The sequence below is a fragment of the Malus sylvestris genome, chromosome 4, assembly GCF_916048215.2.
Source record: "Malus sylvestris chromosome 4, drMalSylv7.2, whole genome shotgun sequence".
NCBI lineage: Eukaryota > Viridiplantae > Streptophyta > Magnoliopsida > Rosales > Rosaceae > Malus > Malus sylvestris.
In genome coordinates this window covers 5,851,734-5,872,070 of record NC_062263.1, presented here as the reverse complement: position 1 = coordinate 5,872,070, position 20,337 = coordinate 5,851,734, and the positions used below count along the sequence as shown (strand labels likewise).

General features: G+C 37.0%; 3 protein-coding genes across 3 annotated transcripts; 2 read left to right on the top strand and 1 right to left on the bottom strand.

The window, feature by feature from the left end:
- The first annotated feature begins 586 nt into the window (after window positions 1-586).
- LOC126619793 (ATP-dependent Clp protease proteolytic subunit-related protein 4, chloroplastic-like) lies at window positions 587-6,550 on the top strand. The gene is made up of 8 exons (XM_050288210.1): window positions 587-891; window positions 1,087-1,290; window positions 2,280-2,335; window positions 2,478-2,604; window positions 2,776-2,853; window positions 4,064-4,177; window positions 4,258-4,367; window positions 6,340-6,550. The coding sequence occupies exons 1-7, from the start codon at window positions 628-630 to the stop codon at window positions 4,330-4,332; spliced, it is 918 nt and encodes a 305-aa protein (XP_050144167.1). The 5' UTR covers window positions 587-627; the 3' UTR covers window positions 4,333-4,367; window positions 6,340-6,550.
- A 2,360-nt stretch (window positions 6,551-8,910) lies between these two features.
- On the top strand, window positions 8,911-10,691 carry LOC126619567 (expansin-like B1). Its single transcript, XM_050287974.1, has 4 exons — window positions 8,911-9,139; window positions 9,547-9,653; window positions 9,836-10,150; window positions 10,273-10,691. Exons 1-4 carry the CDS (start codon window positions 9,004-9,006, stop codon window positions 10,468-10,470), a joined length of 756 nt encoding a protein of 251 aa, XP_050143931.1. The 5' UTR covers window positions 8,911-9,003; the 3' UTR covers window positions 10,471-10,691.
- A 2,231-nt stretch (window positions 10,692-12,922) lies between these two features.
- LOC126619774 (uncharacterized) lies at window positions 12,923-20,094 on the bottom strand. The gene is made up of 12 exons (XM_050288187.1): window positions 19,800-20,094; window positions 19,365-19,475; window positions 18,268-18,363; window positions 17,215-17,268; window positions 16,901-17,046; window positions 16,672-16,822; window positions 16,455-16,592; window positions 15,107-15,178; window positions 14,948-15,021; window positions 14,644-14,785; window positions 13,366-13,444; window positions 12,923-13,178 (listed from the first exon to the last, which is right to left on the bottom strand). The coding sequence occupies exons 1-12, from the start codon at window positions 19,947-19,949 to the stop codon at window positions 13,081-13,083; spliced, it is 1,311 nt and encodes a 436-aa protein (XP_050144144.1). The 5' UTR covers window positions 19,950-20,094; the 3' UTR covers window positions 12,923-13,080.
- Window positions 20,095-20,337: the final 243 nt, after the last annotated feature.

Sequence of the window (20,337 nt, the reverse complement as noted above, 5' to 3'; positions counted from 1 at the left end):
ATAAAGCAACACAAAATCAGTTCGGTTTTTAAATTGTTTGAATTTTTTCTTGGTCAAAATGATACTAAACTGACGAAAGCAGTTTGGATCGGTCGATTTGGATTGTTCGGTTGATTTAATGCCCACCACTAAATTTCAATGTACGTGGGTTTCACACGATCGAGCACAATTTTTCCCTTAACTCACTACTTCATGAGCGAACAAGATCTTTGAAAATAATTTGTGAAATAATGTTACACCGTCATGTAACGAGTTTCCTTAGCCAAATATTAATCATAGTTTTAGGTAAATCCGGCTATTGACAGGTTCATGGTGATTATAGCCAAATAGTTGGAATTTCACCACTTCTCGTACTTGTTTTCTTTTTACGTTCAACTTTATTTATTTTTCACTAATAAATGAAATTTTTCATGTAAATGAGAGATCTTAAATTCGAATATCGTGGATATTCCACCTCTCGGTGTAAATATAAAGTTGAGCGAAAGGTCATATTGGGCTCGGATGTCCTATGTTATGGGCTAAACATTTTATAGCCCAAAAACCAAAAGAGCCCACTTTATTTGGTTTCGATATCTCCTTTCATTTGAATACTGAGTTCACCAGTTAACCAAAGCTCGAAACTCATCAATGGAGATGGCCACCACAGCTTCTAGCTTCGCGCTCCACACGCGCATGTTAGCAACGCCCACCACTCCCCGAGCCCTGAACACTACCCGCCCCCATCTGACGTCGTCTCATTCCCTTCCCAGAGCCTCCCTGTCCACCAGCTTCCTCTCTCCCTTCGCCGGCAACAGCCTCTCCTCCGACTTCTCCGGCCACAAGCTCCGCCCTTCCTCCCTCAATCCAGCGTCGTCTCATGGCTCCAAACCCAAACGCGGCGTCGTCACCATGGTACTCCCCCTAATTACTTTCATGCATTTTACTCTCACCTTGTGTTTTTTTTACCGTTTATTTCGATTTAGTAGTAAAATTTCAGCTCAATTCAAATTTAACTGGATGTAATTTGAGATTGTGGGTCATGTTGGTTTCAATTATTGTGTAATGAAGTTTGAAATTTCGAAATCGAATTGAAATTTGTGTGTTTAGGTTATTCCATTTCAAAGAGGAAGTGCATGGGAGCAGCCGCCTCCGGACCTGGCATCATATCTATACAAAAACCGAATAGTGTACTTGGGCATGTCACTTGTTCCTTCGGTGACGGAGTTGATACTTGCCGAGTTTCTCTACCTTCAGTACGAAGACGACACGAAGCCCATTTACTTGTACATTAATTCCACAGGAACAACCAAGGTCAGCAGTCGAGACTCTTTCGTTTATTTTCAGCTAGCTTTAGTTCTAATGCCTGCTTGTTTCACACATTGGCATCTTCGAAGCACACCCGAAGTCAATAATGAACACCCACGCTTTAATTGTTAACACTTGATACTAGGGATAGGTAGAAGACGAGTGGTTCAATGTTTGTTGATAGTGAAAAGGTAGATTTGGGGAGGGTAGTGTGACAAAATGACTTCACCTCCGTTGTCACTTTTGTAGGGATGTCCATGTTTTTCTCTTATTATCGGTCAGCTCATCAGTTGGTAGTAATTGGAGAGTGTATTATAAAGACAGGAAATAACTTGTGTTGGAGTTTGGTAGTAGTAATGATAGATTTCACGTCAGCGGTTGCTTAGATGTTGGTGCTGGAGTTAGTTGTTAAAATTTTAATGGGATTGTTGCAAACTTCCGATGTATTAAAATGGTAGTTCTGATATGATCATAGGTGATGCCAACTTATGGTGGTTGCAAAGGAGAAGGTTTGTGATGGGATTATGGTGGTTGTGAGATTGTAATGTCTTCATTGGTGGCAGCAATATTATCATCCAATAATTTTTAGAAAGAACTGGAGTTAAATACTGTATAATTTGTAACTACACTTTTATTCTTCTCTTATCCTTTATAATTTTGGGTTGCTTTTGCATGACTTATTTCATAGTTGTAACTGTAAGTGTAATTCAAGTTCTTTTACGGTAACTATGCTGTTTAATCAATTTGGCAGTAGTTGGCTTAGGAGATAGATAATTCTTGCTTTCTTGAGCTATAAGCCCTTTTTCTTCCGCTAGATACTTTGACCGAAACAAGGGCGCTTGCTTCTTAATTATTTAGCAATTCTCATATTACGCTTCTTGCCACATTTACTTGAACACTGAAGATTGTTCAAAAATGGCGCCTTGTTTGTTTTTCTTCTTTTATTCCATATAATAGTTGTTCATTTTATATGATTCTTATCTTGTATTCTTCAGGGTGGGGAGAAGTTGGGTTATGAAACAGAGGCTTTTGCAATATATGATGTCATGAGGTTATCCATCTTTATGTTATTCTGTTATGTCATGCATTTAATTATCTTATCATGTTGATCAGTTCTAGTTTGTATTCACTGAGTTTAAGAGGTGATCTGAATTTTTTCCCTAAAGGTTGAACTTAATTTCTCTTCACTGCAGGTATGTCAAGCCACCTATATTTACTCTTTGTGTTGGTAATGCTTGGGGAGAAGCTGCCTTACTTTTGGCTGCTGGTGCAAAGGGAAACCGTTCTGCTTTACCCTCATCAACAATCATGATGAAGCAGGTTTGATCTTTATCACTAATTTGTTGAGCTTCATGATGGTGTATTATCTAATGTGTTTCTTAATTTTTGTTGGAAGGCTGGGATTTGTATTTTTTTATCTGGTTAAGTGGAACTTATACATGTATTAAATTCTTACCTGAACTTTTCTCTTCTTTGTTTATCTATCTGTAGCCGATTGCGAGGTTTCAAGGTCAAGCAACAGATATTGAACTTGCAAGAAAGGAAGTGAGGAATGTTAAAGACGAGTTGGTAAGATTAGTGGTCACAAACATATTTCTTGCCATCCTTCACTCTGTTCACATTGACTAGTTTGAATGCTGGTTAGATGTTTATGGTTATTCAAAAGTTTCAAAGAATGGGAGAGATTTTTCAATTAGCTCATTTCATTTCTATTCTTCCATTTTTCTCTTTTGTGTAGTAGGTGGATATGTTTTCTATCTTGGATGTGGATTGATTTTTGGAGTATTTATAATAAACCAGGAATTAAATTAACTCTCTGTACAAGTTCAAAAATATAGCTCAGGAATGTAAACAAAAAGAAGAAAAAAAAAAGACTCAATTAATTTCAGCATCTACTTCACAGTCCTGGTCTATGTTCAATGGACATGGGTTCCAGGGATGATTTCCAAAAATTTGGACTTGAATACGGCCAAAAACACGGTAATTAAAATAATAATAATCATAAATTAACAATAATATAGTTTAAATATAATAAAAGACAATAGACTTAAAATTACATAGAATAGAAGGTAATCTCCTCTTCTCATTCATTTCAAGGAGCTTTCTCAGGCTTTCTCCTCTAGTTCTGCAACAAAGTAAAAGCGCTAGGTCCCTGTATGGTTTTCAAACAGAGAGAGAGAATAGGGAGATGGTTGAACCTTTAACTGTTTAACATATCGTTTAAATACTATAATTTGACATTATAGTTTTACACATTTCGATTTGACCTATGTAGTTTTGAAATAATTACAAGCTGACAACTGTGTCCTAACCGTATCCCAGCTGTATCCAAAAGAAAATGGTCAATAAAATCGAAGGACACTCCACAATATCCAAAATATGTATTTTTCCATGTCCTATGCAAGTCGTGTCCATTTCAGTGTTAGACACTGCTGCACACACCTGAAAGTAGAAATTGACATGGAGGAATGAAACAAAGAGATGAAACAAATCTATCAATCAAAAGACGAAAGAACTAACACAATCTTGTACATGGAGAGGAACCCCCTTTTTCCCTTCAAAATGAACTTTATAAAATATTATTCTTGGAGCATGATGTAATATGTGCTGTGAGTACAGAAATGACTAATTGTGGTACGTTTGGTGAGTATAGAAGTGACTAATTGTATAGAACTTTGCATTGGAGCGTAGAAATTGACATGCATAATTTCATACCAACAAAAGAAGTGCCTTAGTTGACCTATCAACTCAGTGTTTTATTGTCTGATTTATGTTTTAGGTTAAACTCTTCGCAAAGCATGTGGGAAAGTCAACTGAGCAAATTGAAGCAGACATTAGGCGTCCAAAATATTTTAGTCCAAGTGAGGCAGTTGACTATGGCATCATTGACAAGGTATTTCAAATAGAAGGAGTTAATACATTTTTGTCTAACTCATACCAAACATATGTCACCCATTTCAAATTAATTTCCAGGTACTGTACAATGAAAGGAGTACCGAAGACAGGGGAGTTGTCTCAGACCTTAAAAAAGCACAACTTATTCCATAGGAAGACTTGGAATTCTTATCAGAAGGAATATTAAGGTACAGGGCAATAACAAGATACTTTCAGATTGTATGTTATGGGATGATTCATTTCTGTTGCTCATTACATGAAATTTACCGTATACTAATGTTGGAGTGTATCAATGTTTAAGTGTGTACTGTAGTCAGCAATTGTCCCAAGCTTTCTGGACTGATTTACGCTGCTTGTGATTACTTGTCATCTCCTGGACGATGATTAGTTGGGTTGTGATTGGCTCATTTGGAACAACTAGGTTTGACTTTTTACGTGTAAAGTTCTGGTTATTTGATAAAGCACTCCCTTTTCCCTCATCCACACCAACCCCTTGTGAGTTTGGAAAACTCCATGTTCTTGGGTAGTACCATGGAACATCATGCCATAACATCGACATTGTACTTCTTTTTAGCTTATTTGGTCGCCTCATATGCTATGGTACGATGGCCACAATAATCTAAAAAGCCTAGTATGGAAGAGTAACTAGGGTTTTTGGATCTTTACTTTCTGTTGACTAGGAAATCTCTCTCTGGATGGATGAAGTGGAAGAGTGCATCTGGCGTGTTGTGTGACCGTCGTATGCCACTGAAGCTCAAGGGAAAATTTTATAGGACGGCAATAAGGTCGGCTATGTTGTATGGCACGGAATGTTGGGCGGTGAACCATCAACACGTACATAAAATGGGTGTAACGAAGATGAGGATGCTTCGTTGGATGTGTGGGCACACGAGAAAGGATAAGATTAGGAATGAGGATATCCGAGATAAAGTAGGAGTAGCCGAAATTGAAGGAAAGATGAGAGAAAATTGGTTACGGTGGTTTAGATATGTGCAATGAAGGCCTATTGACGCTCCAATTAGAAGATGTGACTACAGGACAGAGGTCCAAGGCCGAAGGGGTAGAGGAAGACCTAGGAAAACTTTGGAAAAGACTTAGAGTACTTAGATCTAACAGAAGACATGACACAAAACCAAGCGCTATGGTGTTCTAGGATTCATATAGCCGACCCCACTTAGTGGGAAAAGGCTTTGTTGTTATTGTTGTTTGGTATCATTTATATGCCTTTTCAAAATTTCACTACTCACAATCTCTCCCAGTTTTAATTCTCAACCATTCCATTGCTCTAGTATGAGGACAAGTTGGTTCTGGATTTGCAAAGTAATTGCTTGTTCTTTTCATGGCCATACCACCTTTACCACTATTTCTCCTTATGATTCAGTAAGGAGACACTTGGCAGAGGTGCTGTCCTTTTTTTCGTTTGTTGATTGGTAAATTTGGGAGTGAAGATGACTAATGAGGTTTTGGTGGATGGTATGTTTTATTGTTTGTAATTTTGGTTGTCTCCAACAAACATCACCCTTTCTTCTTTCCCTTTCAACCCAATTTACAAGTGTAAGAGAGAGGTGAGAAAGTAGAAGATTTGGTGATATTAACCGTACACATACTCAGTGGACTGTGTCCACCGATTCTCTTCCATTATTTGCTCTAAGTGGTTCCCCCATTTATGCAAGTGATGTCATTTTTTTAGCCCATTTTATGGTGTGTCACTTTCTTTGAGTTGGAACTCCCTCCTAGAACCATGGTATAATCATTGAGAACAAATTAGTTAATACGTGTTTGGAAAGTTTGCATCATTGTAGTTGAAACAAGTGTGTTATTACTGGGTTCGTGAAGTCTGTCTTCTTGCCCGTAGTTGTGTAATTTTTTATTACAAGTGCTGGATCAACAAGCTTAGATCAGAGAATATGCTTTGCCTAAAGTGCTAATTAAAAAAGTGCTTTTGCTGAGGTCAAAACAGCAGAAAGTGTGTCTATGCTGCAAATGCTAAATACTTTAATCAAAGACTAGTTAATATCAATGCACTATGTTGATCCAAATTAGGTAAGTTTTGTACATGTTCTAAATTGATGTTGAAAGAATGGTAATGGAGTTAAACTTCAAATTTGTGACGATTGTGATATCTCATTGCGCGTTGTGCATTCAAACTTGTGATTTCAGGTTGACGTTTATGCGGTGATTGTCGTGGAGAATGCTCGGGCAAGAGTTGCACCATGCACGGGAAAAACTGGGCATCCAGCTTCCAAGTGGTAACACAAATATTTTCCAGCAAAGCAATGCATAATACATAGCCTAAACTTATATCAAGCACAAAGAACCATCTGTGTAAAACAGTTGAAACGAAAGCAAGTGTATTTCTTTTGACTGTTAATCATCTGCGTTTGCTGATTTTTTGTTAATTTGTAATTAATCATCTGCGTCCCACGTCGGCACACTGTTGCGTCTAGTACAATCTTGAAGAAGAGGGAACACCAGCAGGATCACATTTGAAGGTACGAATGTTTGTGATAGTGGTTAAGATAATGAAGGAAATGATTGGTCGCTAATCTCGTATTACAGAATTTAAACAGACGTCCAAGTGCTTACGAACTCAGCACAGAGAAATGGTATGCTTGCAACAAGGCAGATGGAGGGCAAAGGATGACGATTCACCTACCCCCCATTTGGGATTTGGACAGGAAGCCTACTCTAATTGGACCTCATTAGCCATTGCTTCCCCTCACCTCACCTCGACTCGAAACTTATCCTAGTTTTGGTCATTACGTCACTCTCCCTCTCCGATTGACGTAACGCGGAGAAGGGTAGACCTGTTTAAGAGAGACGATTCTCGCCGGATCCTCTTTGTGAGGATTCTAGGGATCCTCAAATCAAATCCGTTCATCGTACATCATACGATTAGTTTTTGTTAGGTAGTATTTATATTCAATTTTAAATAAAAAAAATTTACAATGATTTCAAACCGTACGATGTGCAATGAACGGATATGATTGGAGAATCTGACGAGGATCATATTGACTGTTTTAAAAGTTAAACATGTCAAAGTTCTCCCTTCATTAACTTTTTCAAATAAATTTCTCTTGTTTTGGTTGGTTGAAGCCAAACGTGTCAAAATCTTAAACCCAATTAACTAGGGAAATTATAAGTGCTCATCCTCTAATCTTAAACTTTGACACGGCATTAGAGGTTAATGCCTTGGTTTTTAGTCACTCCGAGTGAGTCTGAATCTGATAGGCCTACTCAGTCACTCGGCATGTCAGTGCGTTACAACCAAACACGACGATGGCTTTGATGGGTTTCAATCAGTCCACTTGTTTATATCCCATAGCTCTCGGTATTTGACTCAAAACACCAATTAAATATCTCACGGATAATCTACCAGTTCCCAATTGAAAGTCATTTCCACCCATTTAAGTCATGTGACATATTTTAAAACGAAATACCACCGGTTTCTCGGCCATAACCTTAATATTGCATATAAGTAGCGAATCTAATTGTAAGACATGTATAAGACACGAATTTTAACATAACTGTAAAAACAACAAGTGCAAATGACTAAACTAACAACTAAAAGACCCATAACAAGTAAATCTAGCATAAACCGCATCCAAGCCCGCATCCAACCCTAATTCATAACTATCCACACGAATTGAATTCGCGCTACCATTGAACTCTCCACATCTAGCAATGATCTGAGAATCTATAGAACAAAGGAAGGGTACGAAGAACAGTCAATCTCCAATGATCCAATTGCTCATATTAGCGGAAAAGAATCGTGTAATAGCAACTAGGAGTCATCACCCGACAATGTTGGCAAAAAATAAATGGGCAAGTCACATTGAAGTCTTTCAAATAGGCCATAGAAATAAAACTGGAGAAAACAGAAAATTTTGGAGCAGGCATTCTTGGAAGGATTGGAACGAGGGAAGAGCAAAAAATAGGTGATTTGTATTGAAAACAAAGCAGAGCTCATACTACGTCGCCCCAATAGACTCGTTAATTGTTACTACAAAAACTAGAAACGGTCCTCATCCCCTCTCTGGAGGCTTTGGTTTTTATCTCTAGGAAAACTTCACCGTCATCGATCGTAAATTCTGTCTCTCTCATAATGCGATTAATTACAGCCCTATAGTATGATCAATCATGCTCTTAAGTGTCTCAATTGTTATTAGTAATAATTTGTACACAAGGTACATAAGTATTGGTTTTCGTCCAACCTACACAACTAGGGAGGAATAGACACAGAATGGTCCCAAATGTAATGATAGTTTAAGAACACCCTAACTTAATTAAACCTGCACATTCAAGGAACGAGAGAAAATGTTCAGCTCGGCTATTTGTGAATTATATAATATTCCCTCCACTAACACATAGTAATATGTTTTCATACATCCCATTTAAAATTGATAGTCTTTTTGATGAATTTAATAATGATAAGACGAGAGTTTACATTTGACAACTATCCCACTATTAGAAACAGTAATTTTTTTCCAAAATTATTGAGACTACGTGAGACGAGACTGGACTCAGACTTAACCTATCCAGTCCCGCCCACCAAACGGATCAACATCGGAGGCCCAACGTGAAAGTACACGTTATCAATCTAATCCAAAACTCCAGAGCTCTCCTATTTCTTTTGCACCCTGTAGTTCCAAAGTGGAAGAAAAGGTATGTACCACCTCAGCATGCACCCTCCCCCCTGCCTCGACTATAAATATTGGGACTAAGATACCTTTGCTCTCACAACCCTCCTAAACTCATTTGCTTAATACTTTGCGATAATTAACTTCCTTGCATTGTCTAGGAAAAAATTTGTCACACAGAGACATGGAGTTTTTCCTTAAGGACATAACTTGGTTTCTTTGTATCATGTTACTGTTGCCTGCACTATGTACCTCTCAAGACGCATTTGTTTCCTCTAGAGCAACCTACTATGGTAGCCCAGACTGCTACGGGACCCCAAGTATGTGTAGCTTTCTTACTAATCGATGTTTATGTTCATAATATATTTGTGCGTGTGCATGACAGTTATGTTGCTAGACTGTTAATCAAAAGCATTGTTCAAGTAGAACTGTTTTTTGAACATGTGATTTTGATTGATAGCGTGCGAAAATAACATATGAGCTTATCATGCAAAAGAAAACTATTAAATGTATAGTAGTGTAACATTCTCTACCAGACTTGCAACATGTTGACCATGTAAGTATATTTGCATTCTAGATAACTTCAACATTATAAAAGTTTAGATTTACAGTCTGGTAACATAATCACGTTAAGTCATCAGATAGTGTGACAAAAGAATATTTCCATGCACATAAGTATATTTGATTATGATATATGCATATTCACAGTGGTATATTACTGATGCAGCTGGAGCTTGTGGGTTTGGAGAATATGGAAGAAAGATCAACGACGGTCAAGTAACCGCAGTTTCTGGGCTGTGGAGGAACGGAACTGGCTGTGGTGCATGCTACCAGGTACATCCACTTCCTCAAAGTTCTCAATAATTTAGTATGTGACGAAAAGAACAGTAATACTCATGTTGATTAGCACTAAGCATATACAAGTAATCATGCCGGGCTGGCTTTTTTAAATTAATCATATCGATAATTAACATAATTAAGTATACTGTAGTTAATAGTGAGTGTGGTTTCATCAGGTGAGGTGCAAGGTCCTTCAGCATTGCAGCAGTGATGGGGTAACTGCGGCGGTGACTGACTACGGCGAAGGCGACAGAACTGACTTTATCTTCAGCGCAAGAGCTTATGCAAAGTTGGCAACCAATCCAGCTTCGTCTGAGGTATTATTTGCTTCCGGTGTCGTTGAAATCGAATACAGAAGGATCCCTTGCAAGTTCTCTGGTAACAACATTGTGTTCAAAGTCCATGAACACAGTAAATATCCTCAATACCTTGCCATAGTCATTCAGGATGTTGCTGGGGTAAATGACATAACAGCTGTTGAGGTTTGGCAGGTAAAAATTCAACTGCAACTAAATATTTCAAATACTACTTACCATGTTATTGATATTTCGTAAATGTGATTCGTGTAACATTACTGGTCTGATTAAAAATATTTTTACTTTTGTTGGGGCAGGAGGATTGCCAGCAATGGAGGCCAATGAGGAGAGCATATGGAGCAGTGTGGGACCTTCCAACCCCACCAATGGGGTCCCTTAGCTTGAGGTTCCAAGTGTGTGGCAGTGCAGAGGTGAAATGGGTGCAGGCAAACAAAGTCATCCCTGCTGATTGGAAGGCTGGGGCTGCCTATCAGTCGGACATTCAGCTCAATTAGGAGGACACTAATTTAATTACATGTTGATTAATATTATTGCTTTTTATGTTTAGTTACTTGGCTTGGATTTGGTATAAAATAATTAGAAGTATTAATTATTGTATGATGCTGGTTAGGAACCAGTGCACTTGGCTTTGATTTGCCAAGGATTAGTGGGGTTCTGTACCTTCAGTTGGTGAGGTTATATAATATGAATGAATAAAGTTCTACCTTGTTGGATACTTTAAGCTTGCTTTATAAACAAAGTTTGTTATTGTATTATACCAAAAACTTTTGGAGTGCTCTCTCCGAGTATCTGGTACTCCGGGTGTTTTAACCGTTGAATTTTAATTTTTATATTTTCAAACAAAGATCTAACGGTTAAAACGCTCAGAATATGAAATAATCTAAAGTATTTTAAAAGACAACAAATAAAGATCAGCTATTTATATATATAATAAAAATAAGGCAAAACCAGAAATGCATAGATTGAAAAATAAAATAAAAAAACCAGATTCGTAAAGCAAAACATAGACGTACTCCTTTGAATGTAGAACTTCATTCGGATTGCTTAACCAGCTAGCAGCTAAACCGACTACCTTTGTTTTGACCTTGCTTAAGCCATCTCCTGTGGTTCAGGGCTAAACGTGGCCCGTGTCATTTTTAGCCTTTAATGAACCATGTAGCAAGATCTCAGATAAGATTTTGCTCTGCGCGGCACCTTGTCATGATTGAATCTTTAGCATTTCTCAAATATGGTTTTTCAAGTGACATCTGACAGTTCGTGAGCAACTTTCGAGATTTCTGAATAGATTTTTCTTGACGTGATATCTTTTATTATGATTGAATCTTAATCATTTTATTAATATGATTTTCGAGTGAAACGTGTCAGCTCGTAAGAAACTCTCTAGATTTTTTATTAAGTTTGTCTCGACGTGACACCTTTTATCTTTAGCTTCACGTGTGAATAAATGATGTGCATTGAGTTCCATATCTCACTACTTCATATTCTTCCATTGCAATTTCTCTCACTACTTCATACAACTCTGATTTCAGTTCCAACTTGGATTATAAAAGAATATGAAGAAGACGATGCTTAGCTGCGCATAACGAGTGGAATGTCCAGCCATAAGAGATGACCTTATATCCATTTTCTCAAAGACATGCCATTTCAGTCTACTCAAGTGATCAATGACGGAGTTAGCATGGGGTAATTGGTTGTCCTTGATCCGAACAACTTCAAAAGCTCCATATATGTTTGTTTTGTATATTGTATTTGACACCTATAAACACTTAAGGCAAATTAAATTACAACCTCCTCCTCCTCCTCCTATTTTCTTCTATCATATTTGTATTCCTTTTCTCTCTTGTATGAAATACTTTAGTCGAAAGCCTTAGCATCCTTCAACATCACTCTGCAATATCATGTATCTACTCTCGACAAGTCTACAAATAATAGTAGTTGTCGACATAAGTTAGCATAAACCTTCGGTATATGTTGACAAGAATTCTTAAATACCTACTAGGTGCTCGACGAAATGATCCAATGAAGCTTTTTTCGTTGTTATTATGACCCCATTATTTGAAAATCCTGACTACGCAACGATTAGGCTTATAATTAGAATTTTTAATTTATTCTTAGTACAAATGATATTTTTACACTAGGGTGAGGGAATAACTGGTCTCAAATTCATTATCTACAAGATTCGAGCTAAGACCTTTCATTCACAAAAAAAAAAAAATACTACATGACCGTAGTACTAGTGACATTTAAAAATTATCATTTATGAAATTAGGGACTAAATTTTGAATCTAAATGATTAACAACTGCAATGGAAGGTATAATTCGTAATCAAAACCTATTAATATTAGGAAAGATAAATTTCCCGATACGAAAATCTAGTTCGCACCCTTAGCTATGTTAAAAGGAAAAAGGGAAAATGAAGGGAAAAAGCATCGAATTGAATATTAGCAAGAGAAATTTCATGATATTACTCATAGTTTTCAAGAATGACACACATGACACAGGCTCATCGTCACAGTAGTGTCCCAAGTAAATAAATTGAAGAATGTGAGTTTTTGTCCATGTTTTTATTTCATTGACACAAGACCACGTGGCTATAAACCCGTATCATGTAAATTCTTGTTTTCTTCTCCTACACACCCCTTTTATTTCTAACAATCAAATTAAATAAACCAAACAAAATAAGCTGTCTAAATTAAACATGGATGTGTAAGGAGAGAAAGGACGAGTGATTAATAAATACTGTCATTGCAAAAGCTATAATTTTTATTTTTTCCCCCATGTTTATGCCTTTGATTACCAATGCATTGCTGCCCAACATGCAGGACAAAAATTTATATAGACTACAAAATTGAAACAATCTCTAATTTGAGTGTTATTTTTGTGCTTCTAAATAACGCTACTCTGTTTTAATCACACAAGAGGAGAACAAAGCTAACAATACCAACATGAAGAAAAGAAAATTTCATTAAATGACCTCTAAAATCTAAATGAAGAGAAGACATTATCTATCTACAAGCTGAGAGAAAAATCCGCAAAACATACAGAAAAAAATAAATTGCTCATCATACAAGAGTAACAATCTTGCGAAGAAATAAACAACGTAATCATTCCAAGGACTTTAGGAGCCTAAACAGTGCCGCTGCTTCCCTAATCCGCGAGAACTCTATGCAAAAAGCTTGGACTTCGATGAAAAGATCCTTAACTGCAAAGACGGCCATCAACAAAAGTAAGCAACATAACGTTGAGATTAAAAACTGTTACTTCAACTGTTCATACAACAAATGTACTTAGCATCCCATTGATTGACTGTTTCTACATCAAGCATGCGTGTTCAGTCAAAATCAAATGACCAATATAACAATGAATTGCAAGTAGAGAGTGACACTGACCATTGATAATGTCGTTTCGGATAAGGCTCTGAAGAAACACGCAAACAAGTCTCACAAGTCTGTTCTGCATGTATTTATCCTGAGAGTAAAATATCCAAAACTGCTTAAGGAACATACAAAATAAGAGTTTGGTACCAACAAACAAAAACCATCATCTAATACCTTCTGACAGCGAGTGAGGGAGGAAGAAAGACTTATAATCAAAACAGACAGCTCATTTTGAGCTCGTGAAGCATGCACAATGCTACACACACATTGACAACTTCATAGCTTTACTTTATGGGAGGGTTTGGGAAAACCAAATAAAACCACGACGACTTTAACAAGTAATAGTTTACACTACAGTAAAAGCCAGCCTAATTGAAGAATAAAAGAGAATGCACATGTCCCCTTGCACCTTCAACTAAGGAACCCTAACCAACCTATATTACTCAGTTCAATCAGCAAACACTAGCATGTTGTTTTGCATCACTTTCCTAAAAATGCAGGGCCCTAAAAGAACCTTAAATAGATAATCCCTCATTTGAACATCTTGAACGGAGAATAGGGGGAAGCAGGATTTTAAAGAAAGAGCGACAAATTTCCCCTGTTCAAGCAGGCTCACTACATAGCTTCTAAACCTCATCATAAAATAAACGTAATAGCTCCTAAACATTATTAGGATGAAATTGCAGACGGGGAAGTTACACTCAGGTAAGATAACAAATGTATTTGAAGCAATGCACTAGGTAAGAAATGTATTGCATGATCAAACAGAAAAACATAGATGCATGAACACTTAAACAAGACGGAAAACAAATCTTATTATCACTCAAACTTAGTCTCCTCATTCGCATCCTTCAACATCAGAACGCCTCAACCCATCCTAAGCATCATCCTTGTGTTTATACTCTATTCCTTCCATTGACAAACCTTTATCCAATTAGATGACATTTGCTGACATGGCATGGTTGGCATTGAAGAATGCATCACGCACACAAATCTTCTTCCTAACCCTAAACCCTAAGGCCACTGCACTGACACCAAAAGAAGCCACTGACCTAATAACCTACCACCATGCACATCCTTAACGAATCTAGCCAGCCTATTCAAAATTTCTCCTAAAAAAAATCTACCCCTTTTACTTATCTCCCAATTAGTATTATAGCATGGAACCATTAAAGGAAAAAACAATCTGAAACTCATTACAATTCAACTGTTTGCATCAAGACTTGAACTGTGCCTTTGAATCTTAGAATACTTATAACCACAGTCCAGAGGCAAGGTGTGAGCAAGTACCTTGATGTTCTCACAAGATGATATACAATTTGTAATGTACATGTGTATGAACCCGGAAGGAAGTTCAACTGCTGTAGTAAGCCTGTTCACCACTTCCATTGAGTGCAGACTCATGTCCATATTGACAAGCACTGTAAAGTATCTGTGGCCACAAACAAAATTTTTACAAAGCATAAAAACCTTGAAAATGAGGAAGTTAACAGGCTTAAAGTTTACAAAAGAAAATAGGAACAGGTATAAAAAATAATCTCGTATTCTCTGTAGAATTAGACACGCAAGGTAATCATAGAAACTGAAGACATACCCTGCAATTTCAGGGGATTTTATCAGCTTGGTGAGGACTTCAACTGCAATAACGGGATTATTTTCCACCAATTCCTGAAAACAATAATTGAGGAATTATACAGGTATTAGATTAAATCATACTAATGTTGTTGACTGAGATTTATGTGACAACACTTACCGGTAGCTTTCTTGGTGTCAGCCCACAGTGATATACAAGTTTTGGGTCATTTGCCAGCTCCAACAAGACTTGCTGGACAAGGAAAGGCAAAGCATTAGGTCATCTCTTCCTTCAAAATGACTGACGTAAGATATAAAATCAAATAATATGAACTCCTCAGTTAAATGAAGCCATCAAGAACCCTCTATCGTTAATAATTTATTTTATCAAGTATATTATTTGCGGGATGGAGAATGAGACCATAGGGCAACCACTTTAGTAGACATGTCCAAGTGCCACTACAAACTGGACTATATCCCGGCCACATAAATTTCCCCAGATAACACTAAATTTAGAAACAACGCTAAATTCAAAGATGCTTCAAGGTATCATTTCTAATTGACTCCAAAACTCCAAAATCCTAACACTAATTCAGCTCTAGTTGATCTATACATATAAACCTTGGGGTCCAAACAGGAAGGGCCTACTTTCAAGTTTCAGCGTTTTGTTCTGAGGCCAGGCATCACTACGACTTCTAGCCTCACCAAAATCCTATAAAAAAAAATCATTCCACATGGCTGGATTGGGCAACCAATATTCTAACCCTCCCCACTTAATAAGTTTGGGATTTGGGATGCCCAATCTCAGTATTGCTTAAGAGTCTTGTTGTACGTAAATCTTTTTCAGGTCCCCCAGAATCATCCCTCTCCCATTCTGATAATAAAGCCAATGCAAAATTGCATCAGTGGACAAGAATGAAGCCGAAAGGATAGTCTCTCCCATAATGAAAAAACCACCTCCTCCTCCATTGAAAACTTTAAATTTCTTCCCAACCAATTCCATAAAAGAATAGCTATGACACAATAATTCCATAGAGCTTTTGCCCTTTTTCCACCAACACAGTACTTCTCAACAAATAATGAAACACATGCCCAATTCAACCTCGCCTTGATAAAAAGGTTATTCCCCATTGAAAATAAGGTACCTCAGCATTCCAAACCAACTAGGATGGGCTTGGAATGGGCAAAGATGGTTCATCGGTATTATTCCCCCCCCCCCCCCCCCTCTTTCTTTCTCTCTTTGCTTTCTAGTGCAAAGTACTGCCCCATTCTCATTATATTATACTATTTGATTCATGCATATACCACAACCATGAAATGACCAACCCAACAATGGTTCATACACTAAATCCTAGGACCCACATTAATAAAATGCTAGACGCCTAGCATATGACTTGACTAAATGATATGAAAAGATTCATTCAATCAACATTAGGACTGATACATAGAAGTATAAATGCATTTTTAATATCATATTGCTTAAGATACATCAAATATATGAAGGGTATAAAGTATATACATGTCGGCACCTCTTGTTGTGCAGGCGCAAGTGGTCCCTTTAAAGCTTTTGCAATCAAGTACCTGACAGCTGCCCCTCTGCTAGTATCAATACACATTCCATCATCCCATAAAAGTTCATGATTGTCCACAGGGTTAAGCCACACTAGCTGAAACATGTTTGACAAGTGAAATCAAGTAAACAAGTAAGCCCTATAAATAATCAATAAATATACCCCTATGTCTTACTTCATCATTCTGAACTGGGAGCCTAGGTGGAATAGGCCTGTTCCAGTGAGGACCTAACCCTTCCAGCGCTAAATTGGATAGCAAGCCAAGCACCGTCTCGTCTCTATCTCCGGATCCAATTTTAGGTTTTGCTCCAGTTTGTATATCAAACCTAGACCATGATTTTTAATGTCATATGGAGAAAGAGCAAAGAAGACACAAAAAAACTATCTATTGTTCAGGGTCATACTCTAATGAGTTAACATCACAACCACGAGGAACATCAGGGTCTGCAACCACATTTCTGACGGAAGCATCCTTGAATGGAGAAATAAATCGTTCTGGATGGACTTTATCAGCATACTGCTGCTGCAACTGTTCATGTTGCGGAAATGCCTGACAGTGAGGACAATTGAAAAATATCTATTATAACCATAGACTAAGAATGTTTCTCAACACTGTTAAACAAAATCCCTGAATGCAGTGTGGATCCTGTGTAGACTTGAAAGATTACCAACTACGAGTGTATTTAATAGTAAAATATACATAGGTCACATAACTTACATGTACTGAAGGATCAAAACTTTTGATGTACTCTGCAGCAGACTGTTTAAGAATCTGAAACAGACAATTCTCCTTCAGATATACATAATCTTGAAGAAAAGCATTCAAGATAAGATGATGAGGCAGTAACTAAACAAAGTAATAAAGCCGCTGGTTACAGTTCACTTTGGTGTAGTAAAAATGGTTTCTAATACTAAAATTTAATTTAAATGTACTTCGAATTTATCAAAGCCAACAACTAATAAAACAACCAATCCCACATATAAAAGCAAAACTTGAGCAGATAATAAACAAGACTTCAAAGTGTCCTGATGGGGTTTTCCTTTCCTGATGGAATTATTGAGAAAATGAAAAGTTGGTATGAATGCTTAGTAGGATATAGGATATAGGATATAGGAAATTCAGGTTCTCTATCTAACAAAATTTGTAATTTTGAGAGAAGAATCCACGAGAGAAAATAATCTTACAACAATAACCTACATAGGACCAGCACAAGATGAGCTTTTTTTATCAAAATTTGATGAGCCAACAGCTGCAAGATAAAACTTCAATTTCAGACATCCAAATTTTGATTTGCTTTACAAGAGATAGCCATATTTATAAGCTTCAAATAGAACTCAGTGACTCCAAAAAATACTAGAAAGCTTCCTTAAAATAATAAAAGACTCATTAAAATTAGGACTTAAAAAACTTAAAAAGGTTTTTCTAAGATCCAAATGCATTGACTCTTAATACATACACAATAGATTCACACCCTGACGTCTTTATCTTTTTTTATTGAACAACGTATGCCATCTGCAATATCTTCTGACCAAAAAGGCCTTATGCTTTGACCCAGGCCAACAGGCATAGTCTTAGTCAGATTCACTGTAAATTTGCAATGCTAATTTAGCAACATTCCTAGGGGGGCAAAGAAAAAAAAAAAAACTCAAAAATTCATGTTGGTTTGCAGTTTTGTGTCACAGGTACAAACAGAAAAGCAAAAGTTTGTAGAGTTATATCAACAACATAATTCAGCTTAACGAATCAAAAGAGTAAAAAATAATGGAGTACCTCTTTGCCATCACTAGAGCCATCAGAGCCAAACAGCTGTAATAGCAGCAGAACAAGTGCCCTCTCATACTTTTCGGCTTCGACATCACATGCAGCCTGCAACCCAAGCATAAAAAGCTCACATTAACAAATGATGAAGTTTCTTTAATAAGAAACAGATTATGATGTTATTGTACTATAGTATCAAGAAAGCAACTTTAGTGCCAAATAAGCTGTTAAGCACAGATTCAACCTCCTGTCATTTCAAAGAATGGTCTGTCGCTTAACTATTGCTTCAAATTGGTAACAGAATCATAACAAGTAGAAGAACTATAAAGAAAAATATTGATAAATTATTTGAAACCACAAGCTCATCAAGGTTTTCATACTTCCATGTTTACATTCTCTATGTTTACTGTGATCTAGTAATTTCTTCATATAGAAATCTGTAACTGATCGTAGGCGTTATCAGCCCCAAATTGAACTAAATGGCCATGTAGGTGACCAGATCAAACCTAAAAATCTAGAAATTATGGCCTTCAAACCATTTTATTCAGCTCTTGCCAGTGTCTTAGTTGAGTTGAGTCCCTTCTTTTACATATATCATAAGAGTATTTCTTTTTTGTTGAGTGATTTAATTTATAAGAATACAATAAACCCAACAACTCAAGTGATTCAAGTATCAAAAAGGTGAAAGATCAGCATTAGATCTATTACACATATTAAAAAACCGATGTACACATTGGGGAAAACCAAAGGGAAACAACAATCAGTTTAGTTCCTAATTTAAAATTTGACTGAATCTTAAACGATGAGGCAAATAGCATACACGAAGGTAAATTCTGGACATGTTTCATATCTTAGTTGTGATAAAGATCAACATTGCGATGGGGTTGATATCATGGTAAATGATTCAAAAGAGCCCTTTCGAACAAAAAGTGAGGTTCCTTACAACTTTACGTATCTTGGTTGCAACAGGTTGCAACATGCATAGCATATAGATACAAGAAACTGATGTCAATCAGATACCAATCATCCTTTGTGAACAACAAAGCAACCAAGACTAAACCAAGACTAATGAATTACCAATTCTTGAATGAAAAAAGCGCAATGCTTACGTTTATAAGTAAATTAATGAACGGATTTGCAGAAGGTTTCTGGGATGAATAGGCCTGCTGAAGAATAGCGAAGGCAATCAAACGCTGAGTGGAGCTCAGCATCTTCTTGTCCTGGGAATCGCACCAAACTTGTTAGAATCCCACATCACAAAAATTATGCCACACAAAAGCCAACATCTTTAACACATAAAACCATAAACACAAATTCAGTTGATATCCAATTGATGTCTCCACTCTTGGGTATCCATAATCATACATGCAAATTATTAAAAAAAAAAACCAATAATTGATACCCAAATCCAATTGCACATAAACCCTAACACAGCCCTGATGGTAAGGGATTTAGGGTTTTTCCTCTAATTTTGTAAAGAAATGAAATTGGGCACCTCTCAATGTTTGTCCTAAAGCAGGCACCAAAGAAAGAGAGAGAGAGACCTGTAAAAGAATGGAGAGAGAGAAGCAGGGAGTGAATTGGCGGCCATGAGAGAATGTGGAGTTGAACTCAGAGACGATCTCTTCGATCGGGCGCTGCTCTGCTCTCAGCAGTCCAAACACCACCTTCGATTCTTCAAACCCCAGCTTCATCTCCTAGCTTTTCACCAACACCCTCGCAGACACACTCGAAAGGAAGACGAAGAAAACTCTTTTTTCCTATTTCTTTTTTATTTTATTTTTATTTTTCAAGTAGGAGGAGGAAGGAAGAAAGAAAATCTTTTATTCTCAATCTGCGCACTGAATCTGTTCAATCTGGGGCCTGTAAACGGGTCGAATATGGTTCGGATTGTCCTATATTCAATCTGTTAAATTATGATATGGATTGGAATCCGATCATCCGACCCGATTTATTTTCCTTGTATACTTATATTCTCCTCAAATTCAAATCGAAACCATATCGAAAGGGAAAAATATCAATTATTTGGTTCAGTACGATTCTGTTTAAATTTATTATTAAACTCATACAATTTAGTTTACG